At 38.8% G+C, this 25741-nt stretch overlaps 3 protein-coding genes across 13 annotated transcripts; 2 read left to right on the top strand and 1 right to left on the bottom strand.

Moving 5' to 3' along the window:
* Nucleotides 1–267: 267 nt before the first annotated feature.
* Aldh7A1 (aldehyde dehydrogenase 7 family member A1) lies at nt 268–9665 on the top strand. Of its 5 annotated transcripts, none has more exons than XM_087351319.1 (9): nt 268–466; nt 1274–1451; nt 3105–3292; nt 4280–4496; nt 5704–6137; nt 6411–6590; nt 7036–7218; nt 7752–7958; nt 9183–9665. In XM_087351319.1, the coding sequence occupies exons 2-9, from the start codon at nt 1382–1384 to the stop codon at nt 9393–9395; spliced, it is 1692 nt and encodes a 563-aa protein (XP_087207445.1). In that variant the 5' UTR covers nt 268–466; nt 1274–1381; the 3' UTR covers nt 9396–9665. The 5 variants fall into 5 exon arrangements, with proteins under 5 accessions (XP_087207445.1, XP_021942316.1, XP_021942313.2 ...); XM_022086621.2 differs by lacking the exon at nt 268–466 and adding an exon at nt 624–1049; XM_087351320.1 differs by lacking the exon at nt 268–466 and adding an exon at nt 953–1049 and having other exon boundaries at nt 1377–1451.
* Nucleotides 9666–9830: 165 nt separating this feature from the next.
* Nucleotides 9831–18031, bottom strand: LOC110841254 (putative aminopeptidase PLBD2). 2 transcript variants are annotated; one of them, XM_022086618.2, is made up of 7 exons: nt 17782–18031; nt 14737–14983; nt 14012–14115; nt 12811–12984; nt 12248–12473; nt 11007–11335; nt 9831–10548 (listed from the first exon to the last, which is right to left on the bottom strand). In XM_022086618.2, exons 1-7 carry the CDS (start codon nt 17976–17978, stop codon nt 10125–10127), a joined length of 1701 nt encoding a protein of 566 aa, XP_021942310.1. In that variant the 5' UTR covers nt 17979–18031; the 3' UTR covers nt 9831–10124. The 2 variants fall into 2 exon arrangements, with proteins under 2 accessions (XP_021942310.1, XP_021942311.1); XM_022086619.2 differs by lacking the exon at nt 17782–18031 and adding an exon at nt 15825–15845.
* On the top strand, nt 15949–24734 carry LOC110841256 (sesquipedalian-1). 6 transcript variants are annotated; one of them, XM_022086630.2, is made up of 4 exons: nt 15949–16083; nt 22155–22394; nt 23224–23412; nt 23683–24734. In XM_022086630.2, the coding sequence occupies exons 2-4, from the start codon at nt 22190–22192 to the stop codon at nt 24069–24071; spliced, it is 783 nt and encodes a 260-aa protein (XP_021942322.1). In that variant the 5' UTR covers nt 15949–16083; nt 22155–22189; the 3' UTR covers nt 24072–24734. The 6 variants fall into 6 exon arrangements, with proteins under 6 accessions (XP_021942322.1, XP_021942317.1, XP_021942318.1 ...); XM_022086625.2 differs by lacking the exon at nt 15949–16083 and adding an exon at nt 19072–19658; XM_022086626.2 differs by lacking the exon at nt 15949–16083 and adding an exon at nt 19659–19762.
* Nucleotides 24735–25741: the final 1007 nt, after the last annotated feature.

Here is a 25741-nt window from a genome sequence, read left to right as displayed (position 1 = left end):
ACCACCTCCCTCCCCTCCAAACATTACTGCATAATGGAGACCTGCTGAAGCCAACACTGTGCCAAGGGGTGCCTACATTTTTCATGCACTTCAGAGACCTAATATGTTACTTGGAGTTATGTATGAAAGATATTTAGGAACTTCGTTGACTCTGTGGGTTGCAGAAAAATAGCTACTGGTACATTGAAGGGTTTTGTTATGAAGAAGGTTGAAGAAAATGTGAGTTTTATCAGAATTAAAAATATGGTTCTTTGACTTGCAGCCTTCCAGATGCCTCAGCAGTAACTCTGTCTTCCAGTGCTCAACTGCACCTTCATCTGCATTTGCTCTTTTTCACACACACGCACTCTTGTGTGTGAGCCCATCATGCTTCTTAATGAGCAACAGCTACACAAAGCAAACCGTGAAGTCGCTGAAAACATGATGCAGATTTGGAACATCTTGTAACATTAACCTGCTACTGTGGGTGAGTTGTGTATCTTCTGTTGTCCACTACTAAAGAGTATTTTTAAGACTGATTTTTTTAATAATTGTCATTACAGTTGATCCCCCGCTGTTGTGTCATTACACGTGAATTCTGGTATGTTTCTTTCCAGAAAAAGAAGCCCTGGATCAATCGAGAATTAAGAATTATTAATAAAGATCATAATATTCTTTGTAAATTATTTTTTTATAAATGCATGAAAGTGATGCAGTTCAGTATGAAGTGGTGTCATTACTTATTATAAGGAGAGGTAGTATTGTGAACAGAAATATTTTAACTTGGAAGTTTAATGTTTAAATTTGAAAAGAACCGTCACTTGCTACACCCTAGTGTGGCATGCCAATGTTTAAGTGTATTTATACCCAGCTGTACAGGACAGACTTAGAGCACTGACATATGTAAGGACAATGCTTTTATTTATCTTCAACAGGCCAGCAAGGTTATCTTCCAATCACAGAGAAGGGTCTAAAGTTCAGATAATGTATTTGTTTAGATATGCGTGCCAGTTATTGTCAGTCCTTAAAACATGTGAATAGTAACATTTGGTGTGCCTGAAGGATCTAAGGTACTATTTTGACATACAATTTATAATAAGGAGTTTCACTGATAAAAGTTTGATCAAATTTAAATGAAAGACCGATTACAAGGTTGAGGTCACTTATTTATATAGCAAGTTTTGTGCTTCTTAATATTGTTTTTGGAGCCTCCTTTTTAGAGGAGCAATTGTTAGTCATTAGAGTTAGTAGCAAGGTTTAAAGTATTCAGTTGTACCAGACGCATTTGTTTCAGGAAACGGGGTTCATTCTGCAAACACTTGTGGTGCATTTGCAACATGTTGAGTACAGTTAATCCTGTCATCTACCACATATAATCTCCCTGCAATTTTTTTAAGGAGAAATGTCAGTCACCAGTGGTTTTATCCATGTTCGTCAGTGCCGACATGCAATACTTCAGTGCTGTATGGCTGGTTTGTAGTTCAAGTCTCAATTTTGATCATACTAAATGGATATTGCTTTGGGCAGAGGTTGTCATGCCGTGTTTTAAGGTACTTTAAGTACTGTGCAGTGAAATACATCAAATGGAAAATATTATTTTATGCTAACTGAAAGAATGAATACTCTCCTGTCTGGAAAAGTCTGTAGTTGTTTGCTGATCAAATTGTGTTTTTATGACACAGAGGTTCATTTATTTCTTTAGAAAGGCCTATCACTAGACCATATCTTCATCCAAATAAAGCCACACCCTTTTCATTGCCCCATGAAGACTACATTAAGCATATTCATTGATGCTGTAATATAAAAAAGTTTTGAAAGGAAGAAATAAAAGATAGGCTGTAGTCCTTCTGACTGCACTCTAGAGGAACGCATTAAAGTCGCTTCTATGCGTAAGTGCATTAAGTGCCACACATTGTTAATGTGTTGCTACCTGCATGCTGTGGCTGCTTTATTACCAAGGGACCTGTTGGCTAGGAGGTTGGATGGGCCCCCAGATGTGGTCTGAACGCAGCAGCAAGAATAAACATTTGTGCCCCCCTACCAGGAAGGAAACTGATGTATATGTAACCACTGACTTACTGGCTGAGCAGTCCAGTCATTGAGGAAGTGGTCATGATTAAAATTGTTTTCCTGTCGAGAACAGGCCAGAAATAAGCAAGGGGAGGATTTGGTAATAACAATATTTCCTGAATGAAGTTAAGGAATAAAACTTTCTTCCCCCCCTTTAAAAAAAGATTTCTGGGTAATTAGGGTTGTTATCACCCAGACTTGTGTGTGAATTAAATGCATTCTGCTGAACATTGTCATACAGAGGAAAATGCCTGAATCCAAATTTTGAATTGTCTTTTGTGATAAAAGTTCTACTAGTGTCAGGTTAAAGTAAGAATAGTGGGACCAAGATTGAGTGGGGGTAAAGGTCTGTATCACACCTGTTCACAGGACAAAATTTAATTCCAGAAAACAGATGCAGTCTTTATGGTTAGAGCAGTCAAAGACAATAATGTAAGTGCAGCTGGAGCCAAGGTAACAAAGATTGGTTTTCTATTAAGGTAATGACAGAAATGAGGAGGCTAGGGCTCGATTTTGGGCTGTTACGCCATAGTAGTAGTAGTAGTAAAGACAGAAATAGTTATTTATGTATTCCTGAAAAATTTGTGTAATGCTGGCAGGCCCAGGGTTCGGTGTATCTTATAACATGCAATGTGTGAAAAAATAATAAAGAACCAGAATGCATGGAGAATAATGCGGCTGCCAGGAATCACAGAAAGTACTATTACGCTCAGTTTATGTTTGTATGTAGTGCTATAATATATGAAACAGGTGAAATCACCGAGAACATTATGATCTTTCAAAGAAATGTTTATCAGGCAAGGGATCATTGTAGGGTCTCGTGTGGAGTAGTGGGTCATGCTAATGCATTGATTACTTTTGGAAACTTCTTAAATAATCTACGATTTGTGTTCTGTGTAGCTTTCCAAGATCAAGGGCCAGCTGCGTGTTACATTAGGAGAGGGGGGGGGCCCTCAGCACTTTACTGTATTCATTTCAAATAAACAGGAAACTACTTTTTTCTTTAGGCAAGTGTAAACTGTAATATTGCACAGTTTGTTGTGCCCTTTGTCTAGGTTCATATCCCAAAGCACTGGAACAAACAGGTTCTTCTTGCTATAAAATTAAAAGAGCATTACAGAGAAGACACATGTCCACTTCAGCATTGATAAATGATCCGAAGTACTCATTCTTAAAGGAAGAACTGGGTCTTCAAGAGGAGAACAGTGGAGTGTTTGATGGCACCTGGTTTGGCAGTGGAGACGTAAGTTTTATATTGCGGTTGCTTAGCTTCTTTTAGCGTTGTATTTTCCCATGGCAATTCCAGTACTGAAAACTCCTAAAAATAGTTTATAATTTCTAAACATGGCTGTCAAGATTTCATTTAATTGACAGTTTTAAGTAACATACCTAACACAGAAGATCACAGTATTTCCATTCTAGATTTCTCAGTTATGACATTGTCATAATTAATTTTTTATCTGGCAGGAAGTTCAGCATAGTGATTCATGTACCTGTCAATACAGAAAAGAAAAATAAATTAAAAATAATGTTCACCGCTGTAGCGTTCTCTACATCCAGTGTGCAGTGTAGGGAATGTGTTATGAACTCATTGTGTCTGCCTGTCAACTCTTCTGTTGGCTGTTCATAGTTCCCAAAGTCCATTTGCCCATGCTGCCTGTCCACCTGAATTCTTTGTCAAATTTATGGATCTTAACATGGAGACATCTGGCAAAAGCATATAAACATAATATGACTTTTGGCTGTTCTGTATGTTTAGGATGGCATGTTTCTTGAAGATCTTATTAATTTTAGGTTTGTCTTCTTAAGATCCAAGGCAATGGTAAGAAGGTAAAATTGTCATACCCCCTCTGATTGAGTATTTTGACTCGAGAAGAGAGCTTACAAATTGAACTGATACACAATTTTATTTTTTGATTGACTAATTGTTCCCTTTTATGTCCCCAACGTGGTGGATCATACTTAAAAATCAAAGTAAAAAAAATTTAAAGAGAAATAGGTGAAGGAATATTAAACGAAAGTTGCCTGCAGGTAAAATTGGACCTGTGTAATTTGAGTGGAATAGATTTAAATCAACATGGAGGAACAGCATCAAGAAGACAATGTACACCAAGTGACTGGAGGAAAACCATCTCACAGAAGCAGTGAAGAGAAATAATCATGTAAAGAGGCAAGAAATGAGGATGAAGAGAAAATATGGTGAAGGTGTTTTATTTCAGATTTCTTGCAGGTAGTGACATCTGTGTGTCCAGCCAATGGTCGAGTCATTGCAAAGGTACGCACTGGGAATATCTCGGACTACAATCGCTGTGTAGAGGCAGCTCAGCTTGCCTGGCATTCATGGGTTGGCCTTCCAGCACCAAGAAGAGGAGAGATTGTGAGACAAATTGGAGAAGCCTTAAGATCCAAACTCAGACCCCTGGGAAAGTTGGTCTCACTGGAAGTGGGTAAGCTACAAGTATGCATGTACCTGTTGCAGACTATTGCTCTTCTGAAGCTCCAGTGGGTGGATGGTAGATATTTCTTGAACGTATGCAGGCACAAGCATTGCAGTGCCTGAACTAGAAAGCCAAGGAAAGGAAGATGTACATGAGATTATAGTGTTTTTACTATCCAATGATCCACATGTACAAACAAAACAGTGTTTTATGTCCAAATCTCATCATATTCTCCAGCTGGTTTAACCAAAATAGTGTACAATTTTAAATAATACATATATGTGGACATTATTTTGCTGAATGGCTGTAAAGTATAAATAATGTATAAATATTTGCCTTTTACTTACCAAATCTTCTTTGATGTCAGGTCTTATTAAATTACCAAAGTACTTAAATTCACTATATGTAATGACTGACCAATGAGCACCATCCATCAGGCAATGCCATAAAATACTTAACAGCAGTTACATATATTCTGGAGGTCATCCTTTGAAATACAAAACATATCTGGCACATCTTAATAGAAATAAACACCCAGTTCAAGATTGATGGAAACATTACTTTAGTAAGTTACTGAACATTCATGCAACCGATTAAATTAAAGAGCCTGAAGTACGTACAGCAGAGCCCTTCATCCCAGAACAGAGCCTTAATGAATTTGAAGTTGCCATTGGAAATTAAAACATTATAAATCTCCAGGTGCCAACTCAAATTCCAGAGGAACTAATCCAAGCAGGTGGTAAGACCCTGCACTCAGAGATATTAATACATAAGCTTAAAGTCTCAGTTTGGAACTAGTGTTGGACCTCTAGGTGCTGCTGCCAGGGAGTTGGTTATGTGCCTATTTAAAGAACTCAGCGAGGTTACAGACTATCCTGAAGTTTTCCATTATCTTCCTCAGTCTGTCCAGGTAAATGCTGATGTATCTTTAGATAAACCATGATTGCCTCCTTCCAACTCATTATTTAACCATGATTCTATTATCTCATTTTATATTTTGTATCATACACAGTTGAAACAGCACCTCATTTTGTATTCTCAGTAGCTTCTTGAGTTCATTAGGGATCAGCTGTATGTTAAGTAACCAAAGTATCATTTAATGACTGATAAAAGTGACTTTGAAAATCAGTGAAATCAAGACATTGCGGTATGTATGTTTTTCACACATCTAAATTTGATTATATTTATGACAGTGTTTGTTACTGTTCATCTTCAGGTAAGATTTATGCAGAAGGTGTTGGGGAAGTGCAGGAGTATGTGGATGTGTGCGACTTTGCCTGTGGGCTCTCCCGCACTTTGCAAGGTCAGATATTGCCTTCAGAACGGCCTGGGCACGTCCTTCTGGAGAACTGGAATCCACTTGGTGTTGTTGGCATCATCTCTGCATTCAACTTTCCTATTGCTGTTTATGGCTGGAACAGTGCTGTTGCTATGGTTTGTGGCAACACTGTGGTCTGGAAAGGTGCACCCTCAACTCAGTTGGTATCAGTAGCGACTACAAAAGTTGTGGCTGGAGTGCTGGAGGCTAATGGAGTTCCTGGCGCAGTGTGTACACTCTGTTCTGGTGGCAGTGCCATTGGAGAGGCCATGGCTCGTGACACTAGACTGCCTCTCCTTTCCTTCACTGGGAGTACTCAGACTGGACACCAGGTTCGTCTGTCCTAATATTATCTATCATATTAGCCTATTTCATCACATATTTTCCAAAATTTCATGATCAGAGCTTGGGTACATCATAAAAATATTCTGTAATTGAAAATGTATGTCTGCTTGACATATTCATGAAAGTGAAAAGTTTTCTATTAAAAACTGTGTATCTTAAATTAGGTAGTTCATAAAAAAACTGTAAATCATAAGAAAACTAAAATCCTGTTTTCTTCCAGCTGTAATTCCATCACTGATGGCTTTAGTGGTTTGCTTCAGGTTGGTTTGTTGGTTCAAGAAAGGTTTGGGCGCCACCTGCTTGAGCTTGGAGGAAACAATGCTCTGATTGTGAACTGTGATGCTGATCTGGACCTGGTGGTCAGAGCTGCTGTTTTTGCGTGTGTGGGAACGGCTGGTCAGCGCTGCACCACCACTAGACGGCTCATTCTACATGCTGAGGTAATAACATGTGGTAAATTAATGCATCTTGTTGAGGTTCTGCTTATTACTTTCATACAACTGTAAAGGAGAGACGTCACTGAAGGACCATCTTTCGATTGTTTTTAATTAACACGTAGAAGAAAAAGAGAAGACTCTTTTATTTAATGGATGACTTTAAGTTTGATGGAGAGTACTGCAGTTAATTGAATATATAAAGTTGGCCAATTAATTTCATGAGCTACAGCAGTTGAGTGAATACAGTGGCTAGGATTGGAATGTATTGAGCTTTACCGCCATGCCCTCCATAAACTTTACAGAAATGGTGCTTAGGCATAGGGGCATATTTATCATTAATAATTAATTTCAATGAACAATTCTCTACCATATCAGATGTTATATTTATTTCTACTGATGCGTCACAGGTAACAACAGAACTGATGTATTGATTCATCCTTTTTTATAGATTTATGATCGAGTGTTAACACGTCTTAAAGCAGCTTATGGGCAGGTGCTGTCTCGTGTAGGTGACCCTCTAGATGAAGGGACCCTCATTGGCCCTCTGCATAATGATGCTGCTGTCAAGTGCTATCAAGACACGTTAACTGAGGCAGTGAAGGGTGGAGGAACAATTGAATGTGGAGGGAAAGTAAGCTATTGATTTATATATTAAGACCACATTTAACATTTTGTGCTCTTTGCATTTAGTGCTGATATCACTTGTTAGAAGTGATTTTCCTTCTTCCCTCTACGTTACAGTAACTTGTGGGAATTGTTCAGACAGACTGGTGATATGAAGTGTGCCATTATTTTTTGTGATGAAGTTACACGAGCTGCAACATTACAAGTTACAGAAGCGCTGGTCAAGTGTTTATCACTTGTTCTGAGGCAGTGCAGCTCAGCCCCCTCCGTCACACCCTATTTCCTTTAGATCCACTTTGTTTATTATCATCATCTTCCCATCTACAGCTAGATGTCTCATTGCCTCTTCTCTTAAGACTTATCTGCTAAAGTTTTGTTTTTATTTCATCAATCAGCATAACCTAAGCTGTGTGAAAATGTAGATCCTCTAATTCTGATGAAATCAAACCAGAGACTGGAGATTAATCTGAGATTTCAGATACTGTGGTGCAAGAGTTGACAACCTAAACTCTGCCTGACCACGTTGTCTTCATTCTGCAGGTGATCGAGGCACCTGGCTACTTTGTCGAGCCAGCCATTGTGACAGGGTTGCCTCACGATGCAAGTGTTGTACAGAAAGAGACATTTGCTCCAATTGTGTATGTGCTGAAGGCAGAGAGTTTGGATCAGGCCATCATATGGAACAATGAGGTTTGCCAGGGTCTCTCATCCAGCCTCTTTACTGCTAGTTTGGATGCCATATTCAAGGTGAGACGACTTTGTTGAAGTACACTCAAGATTGTAATACGCTATAAATTTCCTTCGTAGTTCAAATATAAGCAGAGGTTTACTTCCATAGCTGTCACAGCAGCTAACATAACCAGACCAACCAGACACACCTTGCACTTGTAGGACTGCTGCTCTTAAACTTATTACAAAAATGTTGACATTTTTGTATACTGATTGAAATGAAAAATGTGAATTTAATATTTTTGAAAAGTATGTACAATGTGTGCTAATGCATTTGTATGTTGTGTGGGCACACATATTTGTGAATCAATTATGTCTTTGATTGCTTCTAGCAGTCATATAAATATACATCTGCCATTATGGTAGATGCCACCAGTGGTCACTTTCCTACCCCCATTTCATTTGATAGTTGAAGAGTTTATTCAGTTTCTGATAGAGCTGAAGACTCCAAAGGGAAGTGGATCCAAACATTTACATATTATCGTGGTGACCAGCAATGTGTGTGTGATGGGGTTAACACAGCAGTCTGTCTACCAGTTGAGTTTTTCACATGAACTACAACACAGATTGTTCACTGACAGAGTTAAGCTGATATATTTTCACCCCTCATTTGCATTTGCGACCAATCATGTTCAACAAATTGCCCTTAATTTTCACTTTTCAATTGGTTTTACTCTATGCATGTGTTATCTTGCACTACTAAATTAGTGTTTGTTATTCTCTGCATCTGATTATATGGTGAATGGAATTTCCATTGTTCTACTGCCAAATCTCTCGTCTTATATCTTTACTAAGTTTCTGAAGTACTCAAATTCACCTTGATATGCAATTATGTTTCAGTTGTTTCTGTAGCTGACCAATAAGCACCATCCATGATGCAGTTCCCTAGCAATTCCATGCATCCCTTTTATATTTAAAACATTTATCACACTCTGTACAATTAAGGAAATTAATTTTAAACAGAGTAGTGACTGAGCATGATTGTATAGTAGCAGCACTGTACACTAACTTATGTCAGAATGTACCCATTTTGAAACTCAACTAGGTTACAGACTATCCTGAGGTCTCATTGTTTTCCTTCGTCATCCTGATACATGTTATGACTGCCTCCTTCCAACTCACTTGCCCTTAGTGATCATCTTATCATGCCATTTGGTACTGTGTGTGTTGTACACTTGAAACAGCATCATTGTATGAATCACCAGCTAGTGGGCACTGCTTCGAGCACATTGTTTATTTCAGTGGATTGGACCAAAGGGCTCAGACTGTGGTATTGTGAATGTGAACATACCCACCAGTGGAGCAGAAATTGGAGGGGCATTTGGTGGGGAGAAGCACACAGGAGGTGGACGTGAGTCTGGGAGCGATTCGTGGAAACAGTACATGAGACGTTCCACTGTTACTATCAACTATGGCAAGGGACTGCCTCTGGCACAAGGAATTCGGTTTGAATAACGACCTCCAGTAATGAACTTTATCTGATATTGCTTTGGTTTCATAATTATATTCCAATTTGACTGGTGCAATTTCTCACCTGGTTGGCAAAAATATCACAGCGCACAGCTGACTTATTTCTTAGCTTTCTGTATTTTGCTCGTCAGTGCCAGATACCGGCTGTTCACTATGGCTGCAAATTTTCTTGCAGGAAATTTTCTAAAAATGGCTGATACGTCAGTAGTGGTTTACTATATTTATAAATTGTTCAATAAATGTTATGGAAATGAATTGTATAAGAAATGTTTCTTCTTAAATTTAACCTTTCAAAATGGGGGTGCATTACATTTGGATGAATGTATTACAATGTTGAACTAAGAGACAATTTGTCATATATAATCATTAACTGGGAAAAATCCTCTGATTTTGTCAGACGAATTGTAAAGAGCACAAAAATGAATGTCAAAATTATGTTTATATTAACATTTACTACAGATACATCACAGTACCTACTGTGTCTTATTTCAGTTACAATCCAATATTTTTAACCACTGAAACATCAACTGGAAATTTATTAGTAATTGTACAAAAATAATATAAATTTCAAGTTACATATTTTTATGTGGTGTGTATGCACACAAGAGAGTGAGTTTTTAGATATATATATATATTTATAAAATTGTTGTCATATTCAGAACAAATTACTACTCAAAAACTAATCTAACCTGAATTCAGCAGTATGTGCAGTTCTCACCATTTCCATTTGAATAGAACAGGTTCAAACTTAAAAACATCAGGATGTCCAAGATGAGGAAGATTCTTATAATCTGATGTACTCCACTGGAAGGGAGGGAGGTAATTGTTATATGGAGGACCAGCAATGGCTATAAATTGAAGTTTAGTCACAAGATCTGCTGTTGTCAGTTTCATGTCTGTGGCTGTATGTGATCGATGTCCCAGTGCAGGAAACGGGTATGTACCGTTGATCGGGTTCACATCATTGCGACATGCAATGGCATTCTCGCCACTGTACGGCGGCGTGCAGTTGCACCTTGACAGTGGATCATGTAAATAATCATTGTAGCGCATCAGGGCTATCATGCTTGAGGTATCGTTCACCTTCACATGGTCCCGCCTGAACATAAGAGCACGTGGAGTCCGATCATATGTGAACCTGCAAAATGATACTCCATTTTTCAAATCTGAGTTGAACAGCAAGGTTATGTAACTTCCTGCTGTCAAAACAACTGGCAAAATCCAGTACAAATACACCAACTAATTTTTTCCAAACATTTAATTAACGAATTTTCACATTAATGAATTTTAAAAATTAATACCCCTTTTTGGCATTCATAATGAATGTTTGATATGACAAAATCACACCATTCCATGCATTAACTTCTACCACTGAATGAATCATTGTCCTAATGTCCTGAGTGATTTCATTTTTCTGTTTAAACTGGATGTTTGTTTTAATTAATACTTTTTTTCTTCCCCCAGATTGAAATGCTTAATTATAACAAATGTGAAGGTAAAATTACCTCTGTACAATGCCTCAGAGTATAATTGGATACCAGTAAGTGATAGGCTTCACACTAGTATCCTTTGTTCTTATGTATACTGAACACTCACCAGTCTCCATACTTAGCTGCAAGTTCTCCCTGTCCACTCATACTGTAAATATCGGGAAAGTAAGGGGTGTTGTAGCTTGGCCAGTAAGATTGTTGCCTTAGGACTTGAGTCTTGTCCTCAGCTCTGATGTATCCTGGCAGCTGCTCAAGGACCCACAGCAGCTTGTCTCTCAATAGGTGCTGAGGTGTTCCTTTCTTGAAGCGCTTGTAGTCCACCACCATCCACTGGTTGTTGTATGTGCCACTGTTATACAGAGTGAACGCTTTGCTCCAACTCATTCCGCAGTGTCCCAGCCTGTTGGCCACCATTGTCCTAACCTGCTCCAGTACCTGTTCAGGCAGTGAGTAACACGCTATGACACATGCTTAATGGTTTCGTCCAACCCCATGTTCTGAGTTTCCTTGAAAAGTTCAGGCTATAGTCATTCAGATGCACAGAGCCAGATAAATCCAATCCACACATACTCTGTATTTTTAAAAGTCATTTTAATTTGTCCCTTCCATGTTTAACAAGTGATTTCTTTTCTTGGGGTTTTTGAGTAAACTCTTTCATATCCATCATCAATGCTGGATTCCCCACTCATCTTACAGTAGCACAAGGAATAAGTTTAAAAAAAGTAAATAAATAAATAAATACAAAACATACAGACAAATACAACTCAGAAAATTATTTCACCTGAAATGAAAATTTTAAATAAAGTACACATTTGGTAAATCAGTACCCTGATATACATTAGATAAGTTACACAAAATATAGACAGAAAAAAACTTATGAAAGATTATGATTCATCTTTAACCACTGGGAATTCATCAACAGAGTAAAAGGAGCATGTATTTTCAAATATATTTTAATGCTACTTCAAATTGTGCCTTTTTATTCATAAGACTTCTGATACTAGATGATAGACTGCTGAATATCTTTATGCTAGAATAGTATGCATTTCATTTTAAATCATGAAAGGTTGGTAGTTGATCTGTGGAGATGATGTTAGCATGCACAGTGAAGCTCATAGTGAAATTTCCCAATAAATGTCAAATGGTTTTCATTGATCAGATTGCATATTTTTAACATATCGTAGTTTCCGAGTGCCTTTAATCCAGTGGCTGCTTTTACCTTATTATTTATCCCATGACCCCTATAAATATGAAGAACAGTCTGAATGTAAGAAATGCTTCCTTGGACGAACAATAAGAATAAGACAGAGTATAAATAAAAATTGCAGACTAGAAAAGGCTTCCTACCTGCCCTTCAGCCTTTACATATTGCCAGAGAGAGTGGTTACTGTTTCCTGTTGTTGTCTCAAGTGTCACAAGTCCTGCAGATGTTACATAAAAGTCATCGCCTGACTGGATTGTCCCTGGATATGATGAGAATGTGATGACATGGCCTGGGACAGTGCTATTTGACTGAGGCAGTACTTTGTATGGGAAGATATACCTCTTCTGGACTCGGAGCATAGACTGGAAACTAAAGGCATTTTTATTTATGTCTTCGGGCTTCCACGGCAGTTTGTAGGTAATCTAGTTTACAATCTTTGCTGATGTTTCAAAGAACCTGCAGGTCTCAATCTTCAAGGATTCAAAGCAAAGTGGGCCAATATACACTACAACTTCAACAGGGAAAGAGGTTACCAGCTTAGTTGAAATATTGAAGATACCTAAATTCTGATATGCTTGCCTATTTGTCACATATACATCCATCAGGTAGTTGAATTATAAGCACTGAGACTACAAATACTGGCTTCAGGCCAGATAAAGACACCAGGTTCTCTGAAATATCAGCAAATCAACAACCACAACTGTACCTGGACCATGTGTCATGTGAAGTAAACAGATCAGAAGAGTCAGGCAGGAGTTTGATAAGGGCCGAGCAGGAAGTCGAGCCAGGCAAATGAGCTCCTCTCACTGAAGTTGGTTCATCACTACCTGTTTCTAAAGCGGAGAACAGGTCTTCGAGATCCCCTTGAACATTCAGCCATCTGCAGACAGGTATAGCAGTATTGTCAGGTCTTCATAGAAAGAGGCAAAAGATCATTTGAATAGAGTGGAGTTACACAGACGGCCACCAATGTGCGGCTGTGGCCTGTACATTATTATTATTAAGTGTTCTGTCTTATGACAGGTCCATTGCTCTGCCCAAAAAGAGCTCTCCAGTTGTCCCTATGCCTGTACATACAGCAGATTAATTTCAGTGTGGTTAGACTTCTAGATGGAGCTCCAGGACAGCATCTCTGTGACTGTCAGTGTACAGACTGAATAAAACCACAGAAGCAGCAGGCTTTCCCAAAGCACAATGTTTCTAGAGAAACCAAATGTCCCTATCCTTTGCGATACAGAGATCTCGCACCGTCAGATGCATAACAAATGGGGACTTCTAACAGTGTTTTTGTGACATGATGACGTGACGTTTGAGACCTATAGGTTAACAATGAACACGTACTGCAGAGCACATCACACTACAGGCTCTACTCAAATGATGTTTAAAAACCACGAGCAGTGACTCGGTATGTGCTGCAGCACGCTCTGTAAGACAATGTGCGATGATGCTGGTTTTCTGGACTTCATCCATCACTTGATATGCTAAAAGAAGACCCTATACGTTTCTGGAGCTGGCTTTGCTCCCATCTTCAGGTGAAAATCCTATTCTGGTGGGTCTGGTGGAACGGACTAATCCAAAGCCAGCTCCCAAAAGCGTCTGCTTTTAAAATATAAAATAATGGGAAAAGTTCAGAAAATCAGCAATATTCAACACTGATACACCGTTATTATAACCCTTTAAATCTTTTAAGAGTAATTTTAGAGCAGAGAAATGATTTATTTACATAGTAAAGTAGTTGTGCTGCTTTAAATTTCAGACTACTCTATACTGGGCTATATTCCAGTTACAGTAATCGTCTTCTAATTTATAACTTCAATTAAGATTGCAGCTCAATATGACAAATACCGAAAACACTATGACTTCATTCTGATTTCAACTTCCACCTCATATGGCAATACACTACTTACAGGAGATCACTGAAAGTCAAATTTTTCGAAGCTTCACGATCTAGTTCCCTTGCAATTCTGTAACCATATTCAAGTCCTTTCAGCTGCTCGTAGAATAGATTCACCTACACAAAAGTAACATGAAATAAAGATCACAGGAAAGTGATGTTACGTATGGGGGAGGGGGGGGGGCTGGTTTATTCTAGGACCTCAAAGATTTGAGTGGTAGTCACATCTTGTGTTAAAGTATGCAAGACCAGCATCATGTTATGTGGAACACACATTCTCACAATACAAATCTCTTCCGTGATAAGAGACGAGTATTTACAATTTGCAAAACTGTTGTGATTCACTGCAACGGTGCTTCACTTTCTGTTTGAGATACTTATGACTTTTGGTGAGTACTCTGTGTAATTATGGGTACTTTTTTTATTTTGTCCTTTTTAAGGCATACTGAAAAATAAAAGTTTTCTAAATTTTTTGCACCTAAAAATCCATTTCCTACTGATAATGAAATTCACTACATAAAGTTGTTTCTTTATTATTTATTTTACAGAACTGTATAGCTAGAAGAGCATAAATGGAGTCACAACTCAAAAGACCACAATCTACATTTTCACCACCGAGGAAGCCGCATAAACTATTGGGATTGTGATTACAGTAAGTGAGAAATATGCAGATGCAAATCTTCAAACAAGCACATTCATTAAAAAGAAATGTGTCCATATTTTTAACACCAGTCTGACCTGATGCCAGTATGGCTCCGTGTTGCTCTGATTGGTAATCATGTCATTGACCCAAATGAGATTTCTGTCCAAGTGATCCTGAACCTTCCGGCAGAGTTCCCGTCTGACGCCGCAGAAGTCGTGCAACGTGTTATACCAATGCTTGTACATGACATCATATGTGAGAAATGACTCCACATAACCTGCACCAAAGGCTTGTAACATGTCACTGTTCTGAGGATTTGTTTCCACCTGCAGGTAACTCCATCTACAACAAAATATATACATTCTCTGTAAACAGTAAATTTTATGTTATTTCAGAGCACTTCCTGTAAAGAGATTTGATGCCTAACATGAAACACAAGACCTCATTAAGGTCTATGATGTATCTGTAAGTATTGTGCAATATACTGAGTACGTATCCGAGTACATGAAGAGAAAATGTCTGACCGCACAGTTTACATTTTAAAAGGGAAGTGGGGAAGCAGAATAGCAACAAGTTAGGAAATGTATGTACACCTAAACAATTCTGGTGTGTTTGCACTTACTGCCTCTCGCCTGTTCGCTCTGCTGTGCAGGAAATTCCTTGAAAAGTCGATCGTATACTTGGCTTGTCAAAGAACAGCCCACTTTCTTTATGGAACCCAAAGGTTCATCACCGTGTTCACAAAAGCCCATACTGTTCTATCCTGAGCTAGCTATATCCAGTTTGCTCCATCAATTCCTGTCTCCCTAAGGTCCATCTTAATGTTATCCTCCCACCTTTGCCTAGGTCTTCCCAGTGGTCTCCTCCCTTCAGGCCTCCCAACCACCTCGTCCTCCTCGATTTAATCGCCCTAAGAAAATCAGGTGAGGAGTACAGGCCGTGTTAAGCTCATTATGCAGTTTTCTCTATGATCTGTCTTCCTCCCTCAAAGTGAGAGACCATGTTTTGCACCCATACAGCACAAAGGGCAAAATTACACTTTTGTATATTTTAATCTTTAGTTTTTTTTATATGAGACTGAATGTTAGAAAGTATTTCCTGAATTTAATGTGCTCTTGATTTCATCATGAATGTCATTCTGACTTATTAGTGTCATCACATTTTCGAATAGTTCATTAGTTACCTTCCTTATATTCTAGTCCTGTCTTGAACTTAGTGGCTGACCTCGTGGACCGGCTGCCGAGAGAAAGGTACGCAATGGACGCCTGGCAGACACTCTGGGATTCCAGGAAGTGACCACGTCTGACTGTACTGCCGGACCTGGACTAGGTCCGCCTAGAGTGGCGATTACCCGGATCATTGGGCTTGGTCTACCGAATCTAGCGACAGGTCACGTCACCTGTGGTCTTCAACTCCATCCCTCGCGTCGCTGTGTCCGGCAGGTAAAGTGCGCGCGTTCCTGTCTGCTGCACATGTTAATGCATGTCCCACTGAGAACATGGTGCACCGTCCGGCAGCCGGACCGGTAGATTTGCCGTGATGGCTCGCGGGCAAACTCTCGTATGAAACAATGTATCACTACCGACCCGGAAAATCTATCGGAACGGCGGACGGCGAAAATTCTTATCGTGGACAAGGGCCGTAGCTTCCAGTAGGTTTTATGGTTCTCTTAGTTGTGGGCGGTAAGCGTGTGAGGAAACAGTTGGTTGTCCTGTGGAAGCGAATCTCGTGCGGACGTGCCGACCGACCGGGGCAAACAGACCGGAAGAACGATTATGACGTTCTAACCGCAATTTTCTCTAAGACCCCTGCTTCTTCACATTCAAATGTTTCCATTGAGATTTGAGCTCAATAGACATTTGTAGTGTTGAACGTAATAGGCACGAAAACAATGACGAGTTGTGAGTACACCAACCACTGGCAGTTCTGTTTTTTGAAATAAAAGTAACGAAGCTTTTTCATCTTTCTGGTACTCTTCATCACTAATTTCTGGGGAAACAGGCCCCTTTAAGCACAGGGCTTTTGCAGTTTCCCTGCACTAGCATACGAATTCATCGTCGGAAGAATCATACTTTATCTCCAATTTCATTTTCACCTGAATATGCTGAGTTCTTGCCCCAAAGCTTATCATCGCCTCACTAAAACAGATGATGTTGGTCTAACCTAACCTGTGTTCTACCGTAATTAGTTTCCGAGCTACAGAAACAATCTTCAAAGGCGATCGAACGCAGTTTTAATTCAACCTTCCCGAAAAAATCTTCCTGCTCTCGAGTAACGAGCATGAAAAGTAGTGGGGGGATTAAGAAGAAGCTATAAAAAAATGATGATGCTTGTTGCCTGCCTCGTTGTTCCGAATATTTTGTCTTCCTGTCTACACCCCACAAATCTAATTATTTAACTATGCAGAACTAATGTTACCTGCTGTTTTGAATGAGCGTTAAACTTGATCGTGTTGGGGAGGGGGGGGACAAAGAATGTAGATTGTATTGAGTACCGGTGACGGGCTCCTATGAACGCGGTAATGGACTTCCATATTTTATAAAAGACGAGGAACTTCTTGGCCAACTGAGCACAGTGGTACTAGTTTATCTAGAAAGACATTGCATCTGTGAATAAAAGCATGTCTGTGTGTTCCTTTACGAAATAAGCCACATCATTTTCTTGGTGGTATAAATTCTAAGGAAATAATTCCTTGCGACGAAAAACAAAGGAAGGCTGCACACAACACAGCATTGAGTGTTTGTGGCCTCGGGATTCTGTGATCGCGGTCCCACCGCTGATGTGTCATTGATTCGCGTTATCTTCTTAACCTCCCCTCTAGGGACAAATCCCAAGGGTCACGAAGGGCAACCCCTGGTCGGGCGTACTGCGTAGTAGAATCCAGAACGCGACGCGAGCAGTCACAAAAAATATAATCATTCCTGCATACACGCACGCACGCGCACACACAGAAATCAGTATCTCTGATGAAGTTGCAAAAAGAAGGTATAAAACTATCATTTAAAGCAAGGCGTCTAGATTTGCGAATGGATTAATGTTTGTTCGGACGAACTGATCTGTTATAAACCTTCTCCAATTTCACATTTCTTTTCACGCCACTTACAAAACCCTAACAATCGAAAATGAGTTCTGCCACTTACCCGGTGCCATTATTGAGTGGTGCATAATAACCTTTCGCGAGCCAGTGCGAGTCACCCGTTTTCTTCAAACTGACTTTTGTGCCATTTTCATCCTGTGTGACGTACACTGTCTTCTTTCTTACACCGGGAGCACACTGCACTTGCAAAAACGTTATACAAACAACTGTTGTGATTACACCACATGTCTGAAGCAGCATCGTGCATCCAATCGCGCCAATGGACTACACAACACTGAAAACCGAACTTCGGACATGCCATTCCTGTGACTACACCAGTACAGTGCGGAGATGCTTTCAGCCTCGTGACATTTGTCTAGCTGCTTTGATGGAAGTCTCTGGAAAACAAAACATCTGCGACTCTACGAGTTATCCAGATATCTGCAGAACTTTAACAGCACTTCTACATGAATTCTCCAGCACTTCTCCATGACCAACAAAATCCCGCATTACCTATCTAGGACTTCTCCTACAATAATTTACGACTTATCCAGGATTTCTCCATAACTTCTCCAACATTTCTCCAGGATTTCTGCAGCACTTTACTATAACCAAAGATATTCCGCATAACCTATCCAGGACTTTTCTGATTCTACTCTACGACTTATTCTAAATTTCTCGAAGACTTTTGTCAAAGCGTGACCTAGCGTGTCAAAACGTGACTAGGTGTGACGTACCGTAACCGCGTGACAAATTGTGGCCATAAGTGTCAAAACGTCAGAAAGATTTCAAAAATTTTACCTAACATTACAAAATCTACTAAACAAACTTAACCTAATCTGTGTCAGATTTGAGGTTTTCACAGCAGTGTGTATGAAGATTTCTGTCTTCTGGGTTGTTGCGCCGTGTAGTCTGGTCGATGTTAACCAGCCTTTCTAACCTAACCTCGCATAACATCATTTAACGTATTGCAGTTGCCAAAATTAACCGAGCGTTACGTATACTGCGTTCCAGCGTTTTTGGCCGCTGATCTTTTGTGAATTGGAACATCGGAGCGAGTCAATTGCCAGAAGTTTGTTGGAATGGATGGCAGCAGGCCGCGCACAGTACACTCCAAATAAAATATCGCCACGTTACGTAACACAGGAAAGTCGATTTGACTACATTACACATCACTAGAAACTTAATACTGCAGAGTGTGTTAGGTAATTTTATCTTCTTCACAACTATTCGGTCCTCTTCCAATTCCTCCACTCCTCAGATCATCGCTTTCTGACATATCACTCGATTCATCAGTACCGTTGCTGTTCACTCTATTATCTTCAACTATAATACGTTCAATAGCGTCTTCGATTATGCCTTCTTGCTCGTAATAAATTTGTTCTGGTTTATCCACATGCTGACATACTTTATCCCATTCCTCTTGCCCAATTTCTTCGAATCTCTGGCGACGCATATGCTGGACGTTCTTAATTTTAAATGTTGTGTTCTTGCTTGCAACCCATTGTTTAACATCTGCCCAAATACGTTCATTGGGGTTTAAATCGGGATAGTACAGCGGAAGTCTCAGCACAGGACGTTCTTTGTCTGCTAAAATCTGTTCAATCACATAATAATTGTGCTCTGACTTATTTAATTTGATTAAATCGTACAATTGAGCTTTCAACACGTCACAAAATGGGATGTTTATTTCCAATAGCCTGGCTTTCATTTCGTCCTTCTTTGATTAAGACGTCGGAGATTTGTCTGTCTGAGTGTTGTGATACGAGGCGATGTCAATGACCAGAAAGGAGATTGCAACGAACAGGTGGCGTGTTGTTAACACAGCACAATCACAGGATAACAATTATCAGGCTTCTGTACTGACACAGAATGTACTGAATGACGGAAACTTTTTCCTTCCTTCTTTGAGTGGTCCGCATACTGGGCACTCCCTACAAGGTAAGCGGTCATAATCGTTGGATCTAGGTCGTTCTACGCAAACTCCCAGACTGTTAACTATCGTGAAAGTTTCGGGCATTGGATAAGGGTCTCTACTGCCATCTGTAAGCAAGAACATAGAATAACAATTTAAATATACATTTTTCAATCTGTTCAAGAAGCCCAGTAATAAAATAGGGGTGGCAATGTCCACAAAATCACGGTCAATACAAGAGTTGTTATGTTAGTATTAGCTGTGGTTGTTAATTCGCAATCTGAGTTCCATGTTTCAATTATTTGAGCAGGTTATGTTTGTTGGAGGTTTATGTTCTTTACAGTCCGTGGCTGTAAAATTAATTCACGTACGATGTACTTTTCGTATTTCGATTGCGAGAATATATGTGTCGTAGTATTTGTGCATTGCTTTTTAAAAGTGATCAAATTTTGGAACAAATGAAACATTAAGTCTTAATTTCATTTCAAGTTCATACGAGGTTAAGTGGTAACTTTCAGTAAGTATGTAATGTAATATATTCGTTCCTCCCATTGAGTTCAGTCAGTACACTCATTAGGCACCGGCTGGGGGATCCTGATTCAGTTCGCAGCAGGGCAGGAATTTTCTCTTCACTACAACATCCAAACCCTCTGTGGGCCCTTTCTTCTTACACAGTGGGTACTGGTGGTATTCATTGTGAGGCAAAGCGGCCTTCTAGTGCCGAGGTTGAGAATGCTTGGTGTTATGCCTTCACTCTCAGTATGTGTGTCTGGTGTGGCGCTCAGGAATCAGGGACAAACTTTTTCATCTGTTGTCACCAACCTTCATAAAGTACATTATTTGTGGGATTTGAGGTTATCACGGCGGTGAGTACGAAGATGGCAGTCTTCCGGTCATATCATGTTACTATCAGAAATACATAGTGCATATACACTTTCATGTAACCTCCACAGTACACCTTCATGTCATGCCACTGATGCTTATAGCTCTCCTGTCATATGTGTTACTGACAGACATAACGTACCTTCCATTGCGAGTATCACTGTCTGATGTATGTAGTGTTTCTGCCATATTGTGTGTTGCTGGCATATTTGTCATGTCATATATCACTGTCTGACATACATAGCACACTTAGTGGTGTTGCACCTTTTAACAAGTTACAAGATGAATGCATAGTATAACAATTCTGGTGTGTTTGCCATAATTTGACCTTTGTGAATAGCAGCTGTGTTGTCAGTGTTTTATTGGGTGAGTAACAGAGTGTGGATCTGAATCTGGCATCTGGCTCTTGTCTGGCAAGATGTTTAAGTTGTCATGAATGATTGTTTACCTCTCGTAGTTGTGCATCTTGCTAGTGATTCCGTTCACAGTCATTTCCATGCACAGAAGTGCATTTAGATGTTAATGTAAAATGCCTATTATTGTTGTCTAGTTGGAATATGTTAGCAGATTTTAGTAAGACTTCCCAGCATGAAATCTAACAAAAATCAGTGGTTGAGTTGTTACATGCATACTGACATGTTGAAGCTAGTAGGCATATTTTTGCAAGTTTTAAATAATTCTTTTTATAGAAGTTTTAAGAGGAAATCATAATTTTGATTATCATCTAGTTATGAACAATTTTAAATTCTCATTATGTGTGTATTATGATTTGTATCTTTGGAAAGAAGTTGACCAGCTCATTGTTACATTATCTAATTGCCACAGTCCATAATTCTGTAGATATTTTGTTAAGTAGCTAAATGAATGCAGACTGATGGTATTTAAATTTGTTGACTATTGTTTTTCTGTATGTGGGTGGTAAAATCATTCTATTCTAAGTGGCGTTTACTGTGCCAAGTTTGTTGTCCAGACCATGCTTGTAGTACCTTGAAGTCTGAAACCTCTTTTTTAGAACTTATTTCAGACTGTGTGCTTCTGTTGCTTTGAGAAAAGTCTGTGTACCCATCCCATCCATAAAATACAGTTACTGAGTCAGAGATATGGCATCAACAATCAGCTGTTCTGTTAAATGATCAGTCAGGAGAAACGTTAATATTAGCAAGTGATTCTGAAAAATATTCAGTAGGTTTGGACTTTGACATTGAAAATAAAATCAATACTTATGCTCTTTTTCATGCTTTATGTGATGATAGTAATGAAGATGTTGACTTAGGACTTTATTTGTGAAGGCTTTCGGTAGATCAATCGGTAATACTGGAATGGGTGTATGTCTTTGAGAAACTACCTTTCCCCTCAGTATATATGTGCAAGGACACAAATCTGGAACTAATGCTCTTAAGTAATCACTGTTTATTTTAAGAATCATGTGAAACCCATAAATATGCTCTGTCGACAAAACACAAAATTAGTGATTGTTAAAACAGGTGGTACTTATAGTTGCTGCTGGAGTTTAAAGGGTTGACATATCGACTACAGTCCTCTGCTCTATCAACTGAGCTACTGCTGGATGTTAAATGTCATTTTCAAATATCCTAAGGCATTGACGAGTTGAATAACTTTATTTATTTTATTGCATGCAGGATTGAATAGACATACTGCAGGAGAAATAGTGGTCATGAAAATAAATGAGAAGAATCTTGCAGCCTTTGCTTCTTCAGCAACACCCGTGGATCGAGAAGGTTGGCTCATAAAGCGGGGCGATGTTAACAAGGGTTATCAGAAGAGATGGTTTGTTTTGAAGGGCAATCTTCTGTTCTACTTTGAGAAACGTGGAGATAAGGAGCCTGTTGGTGTGATAGTGTTGGAAGGCTGTACGATTGGTATGTATATTGACTTTGCTTTTGCCACCTTGACATCCTTTGCGGTCAGTCACTTGTTTGAAAATGAGTCTAAAGAAGTGCATATAGGCTGTAGAAGTAGAAAATAATTGATATCTTTACAGCAGTATTACATTAATACTTATATACTGCTTAAGAAACAGAGTTTGAAGATTTTGACAAAGGCATTACCATTTTCTTCAGAAGATTTGCTGTATGTTTTGTGAGATAATCGTTAAATTGCATGTGGGACTGGAAATAAACTGGTAGATTTGATTTGCCAGAATTGTGTAAAAGTATAAATTTAGCCTCTGAAAAGAAGACAAATTGAGAGTGGTCAGGTCTGGAGATGGTGCTGGCCAAGGTATTGGAATACAATGGCCAATCCAGTGATTTTCTTAAAGCTGATTCAAGTTATAACTTGATAATGGCAAAGTGTATACAAGTAGATGTAACATCTTCAGACCAATCCATTTAAGTGTCACTATCTACTGAATTATACATAGGTAAGCATTTGATTATTGTATGCACATTTTAAAACATTTGTAACTCTGGAATAGTTGGAAATATGGCCAATGTTGTATTAACATTTATTACTCACAATTACTGAGCCGGTGAGTGATGTACTTGCAGGTTAATTTTTCTTAAAAAAAAAAAGTATATCGCAACAGAAATGGTTAAGAAATATTTTATTGGGTACTTTCTCTTGAACTGTTTCTGCAATCTATGGCCATCTGCAAACGTGCATGTTTGATGTTATCAAATGGGATTATGCCAAAATGTGTCGGTGTTTACACATATAGTTACATAATACAGTGTTTTATCATTACAGAACTGGCTGAAGATGAAGAACAATTTGGGTTCAAAATTGTATTTCATGGGACAGATAACCGCAGTTATGCACTTGGGGCAGAGTCCCAAGAAAGCATGGAGCAATGGATGAAAGCTCTTGCATGTGCAAGTTATGATTATATAAAACTCATGGTAGCTGAGCTGCAGAGACAGCTTGATGAAATGGAAGGTTAGTGCAGTAATTGTGTACGAGCAGTTTATTTGAAATACTGGAACTAACAGCCCATTGGTGTATCTGACATTTTACACCTGTTATTGTAAACTAATCTTGCCAGGCACATGGTGGGTCGGGAATGAGGTTGCAGACAGAATTCTGAATAGCATGCCAATAATGTAAACAAATTCATGTGCTTCGATAAAAGCTCAGTACCATTAAAATAATACATAATACAACACATACCATAATTTTAACAGGCTTCATTCGATTTTGTCTCATTAGAATGTGAAGCAGTGACCATGACACAGAATCAGACTGCACATTCGAGATCCACTGCCTGGATTCAGAACTCTCGGGAAGTGGAAATGGGATCTTGCAATTCACCGATGCCTCCGCCACGTCAGAGGCACAACCCTTTCAACAGGGTGCAACAGACGGTTAGTTTGGATGGCCACGGACATCAGTACCGTTCCCGCAGATGCAGGCCAGATGGGACCTCAAGGCCAATGGAAAACATTCCACGAACCAAAGTGACATTTAGAGAATTACACACTGCTTATGGGAGACGTGTTCTTAGTGACTTTAATGCTTGGAGACATGCCATGAGACAAGAGGAGGAGAAAAAGCAGGGATCTGCTTGTGCTACACAGGATTTGTTGATAACTTTGTGAAAACAAGAGAGTGTGATCAGGGTAGACATGGAAAGTAATGTTAGACTGAGTGATGGAAATTTCTGTAACTTTTACAAAACATTGTGTAAGTTTTTCATAGAAAGGTGAGGAGTATCTTTTGGAAACATCTATAACATTTCTGGAATGTTTATGAACTAAAATTTAACATGTAGATTATTTTTGCCCCAAACGGAGATAATTTGTTACCTAGATGAATGAACCCTGTAAGTATGAAAAGAATACATTTAATATTTGTGGCTATTACTTATTCATTAGGCAATGTGCATTCCTCTAATGGTAAATAACAGCATTTTCTCACAAAATACTCTTTAGAGTACTTATCTGATGAAGTTTCAGTTTGTGTAACTTAAGCTTTTGGGTGTGAGCTGCATCAAATGTTGAATATTAACCACCATTTTGGCACACTTTGCAGTTGACATCATTAGATTCATATTTTGAAAAATATTGTAATATTATTATGTGTTACCTTAAGACATAAACACATTGTATAAATGTTTCTTTTGTCTCTGACAGACTAGCTTTCTTTATTTTCTTCAATCAAACTGACACCTTCCAAGGGATCTGATGTTTATTTATTGATGATGAATTTTGTTATGTAAATGAGAAAACTAATGTAAATACACGGTGAAAATGTGACCTTAACAGTATACTACACTAATGATAAAGGTATGGAGAAATGACCCACTAAATCAGAATAGGCCAGTAAATGACATGAACCCTTCTAGAATTTGGTGCTTCAGCAAAACCCAAAAATGTACAAGAAAATTACTAACAAAAGTATTTAATTGCATAGAATCCCCTACATTGTAAAAATTGATATAATATTGTTACAAATAAATAAAAAATTATATTGAAATGTTTCAGGACCATTTACCAGTGTGAATTAAGTTGTACAGTTGTGCCCTTTAAGGTCAATTTTTTTTAAATACTTCACAGTATTGTGCTCAATGTTTGTTTGAAAGTTACAAGGTATAGCTGAAAATAAGAAGGTATTTACCATTTACAAACATTAGTTGTTAGTTGTTAAAGGAGCCTGTGTAAAAAGATTTGTGAAAGAAAAGAAGGGAGTCCTTTTGAAAAGAACATTTATGAAGGTTACATGTTTGTCCTAGAGTACAATGACGTTTCTCCCCCAGATTGAAACCCATTGTGGCGATCACAAACCCTATGGAGGGTCAACTAGGGATATCTGCCATGTATTCAAAGATGGTGTAGTACATACAAATGGTTTAGAAATACATTCTGTTATTGTCTTTGCATTTAAAAATGCAACCCCTGACAGTGTCCCTGTGTATGCCATCTTCGGATTGCACCCGTGAAGCCTCAGAACAGAAATCCCCTATGTAATTTCAAAGGGAATACCCCAGTAAGGTGCTAACCTTGCTAGTTGCCATTTGTCAGCAACTGTGGCAATACAGGTGCACCATATAGCATAATCAGTATAACACCATGCAATTTTGTTTCCACCAGCCTTACAGATAACTCGTGGGATGTATAGTTGTTCAAATACAGTCCATCGAGACTGATAACAGAGTAAGAAAGTTAAGCACAAAGGTACAGGTGCATATAATCATGTGTTTTCATTTCTGTAACATGGGGAAACAGGCAGTGTTAATTGTTAGAAAAAAGGCATGTTCTTACAAAGAACA

Source organism: Zootermopsis nevadensis, unplaced genomic scaffold (genome assembly GCF_977971745.1).
Source record: "Zootermopsis nevadensis isolate Lab colony 2312 unplaced genomic scaffold, Znev_1.0 Znev_ptg000019l, whole genome shotgun sequence".
Lineage (NCBI taxonomy): Eukaryota > Metazoa > Arthropoda > Insecta > Blattodea > Termopsidae > Zootermopsis > Zootermopsis nevadensis.
Note: the sequence above shows the minus strand (reverse complement) of the source record. Positions and strands in the feature narration are given on the sequence as shown.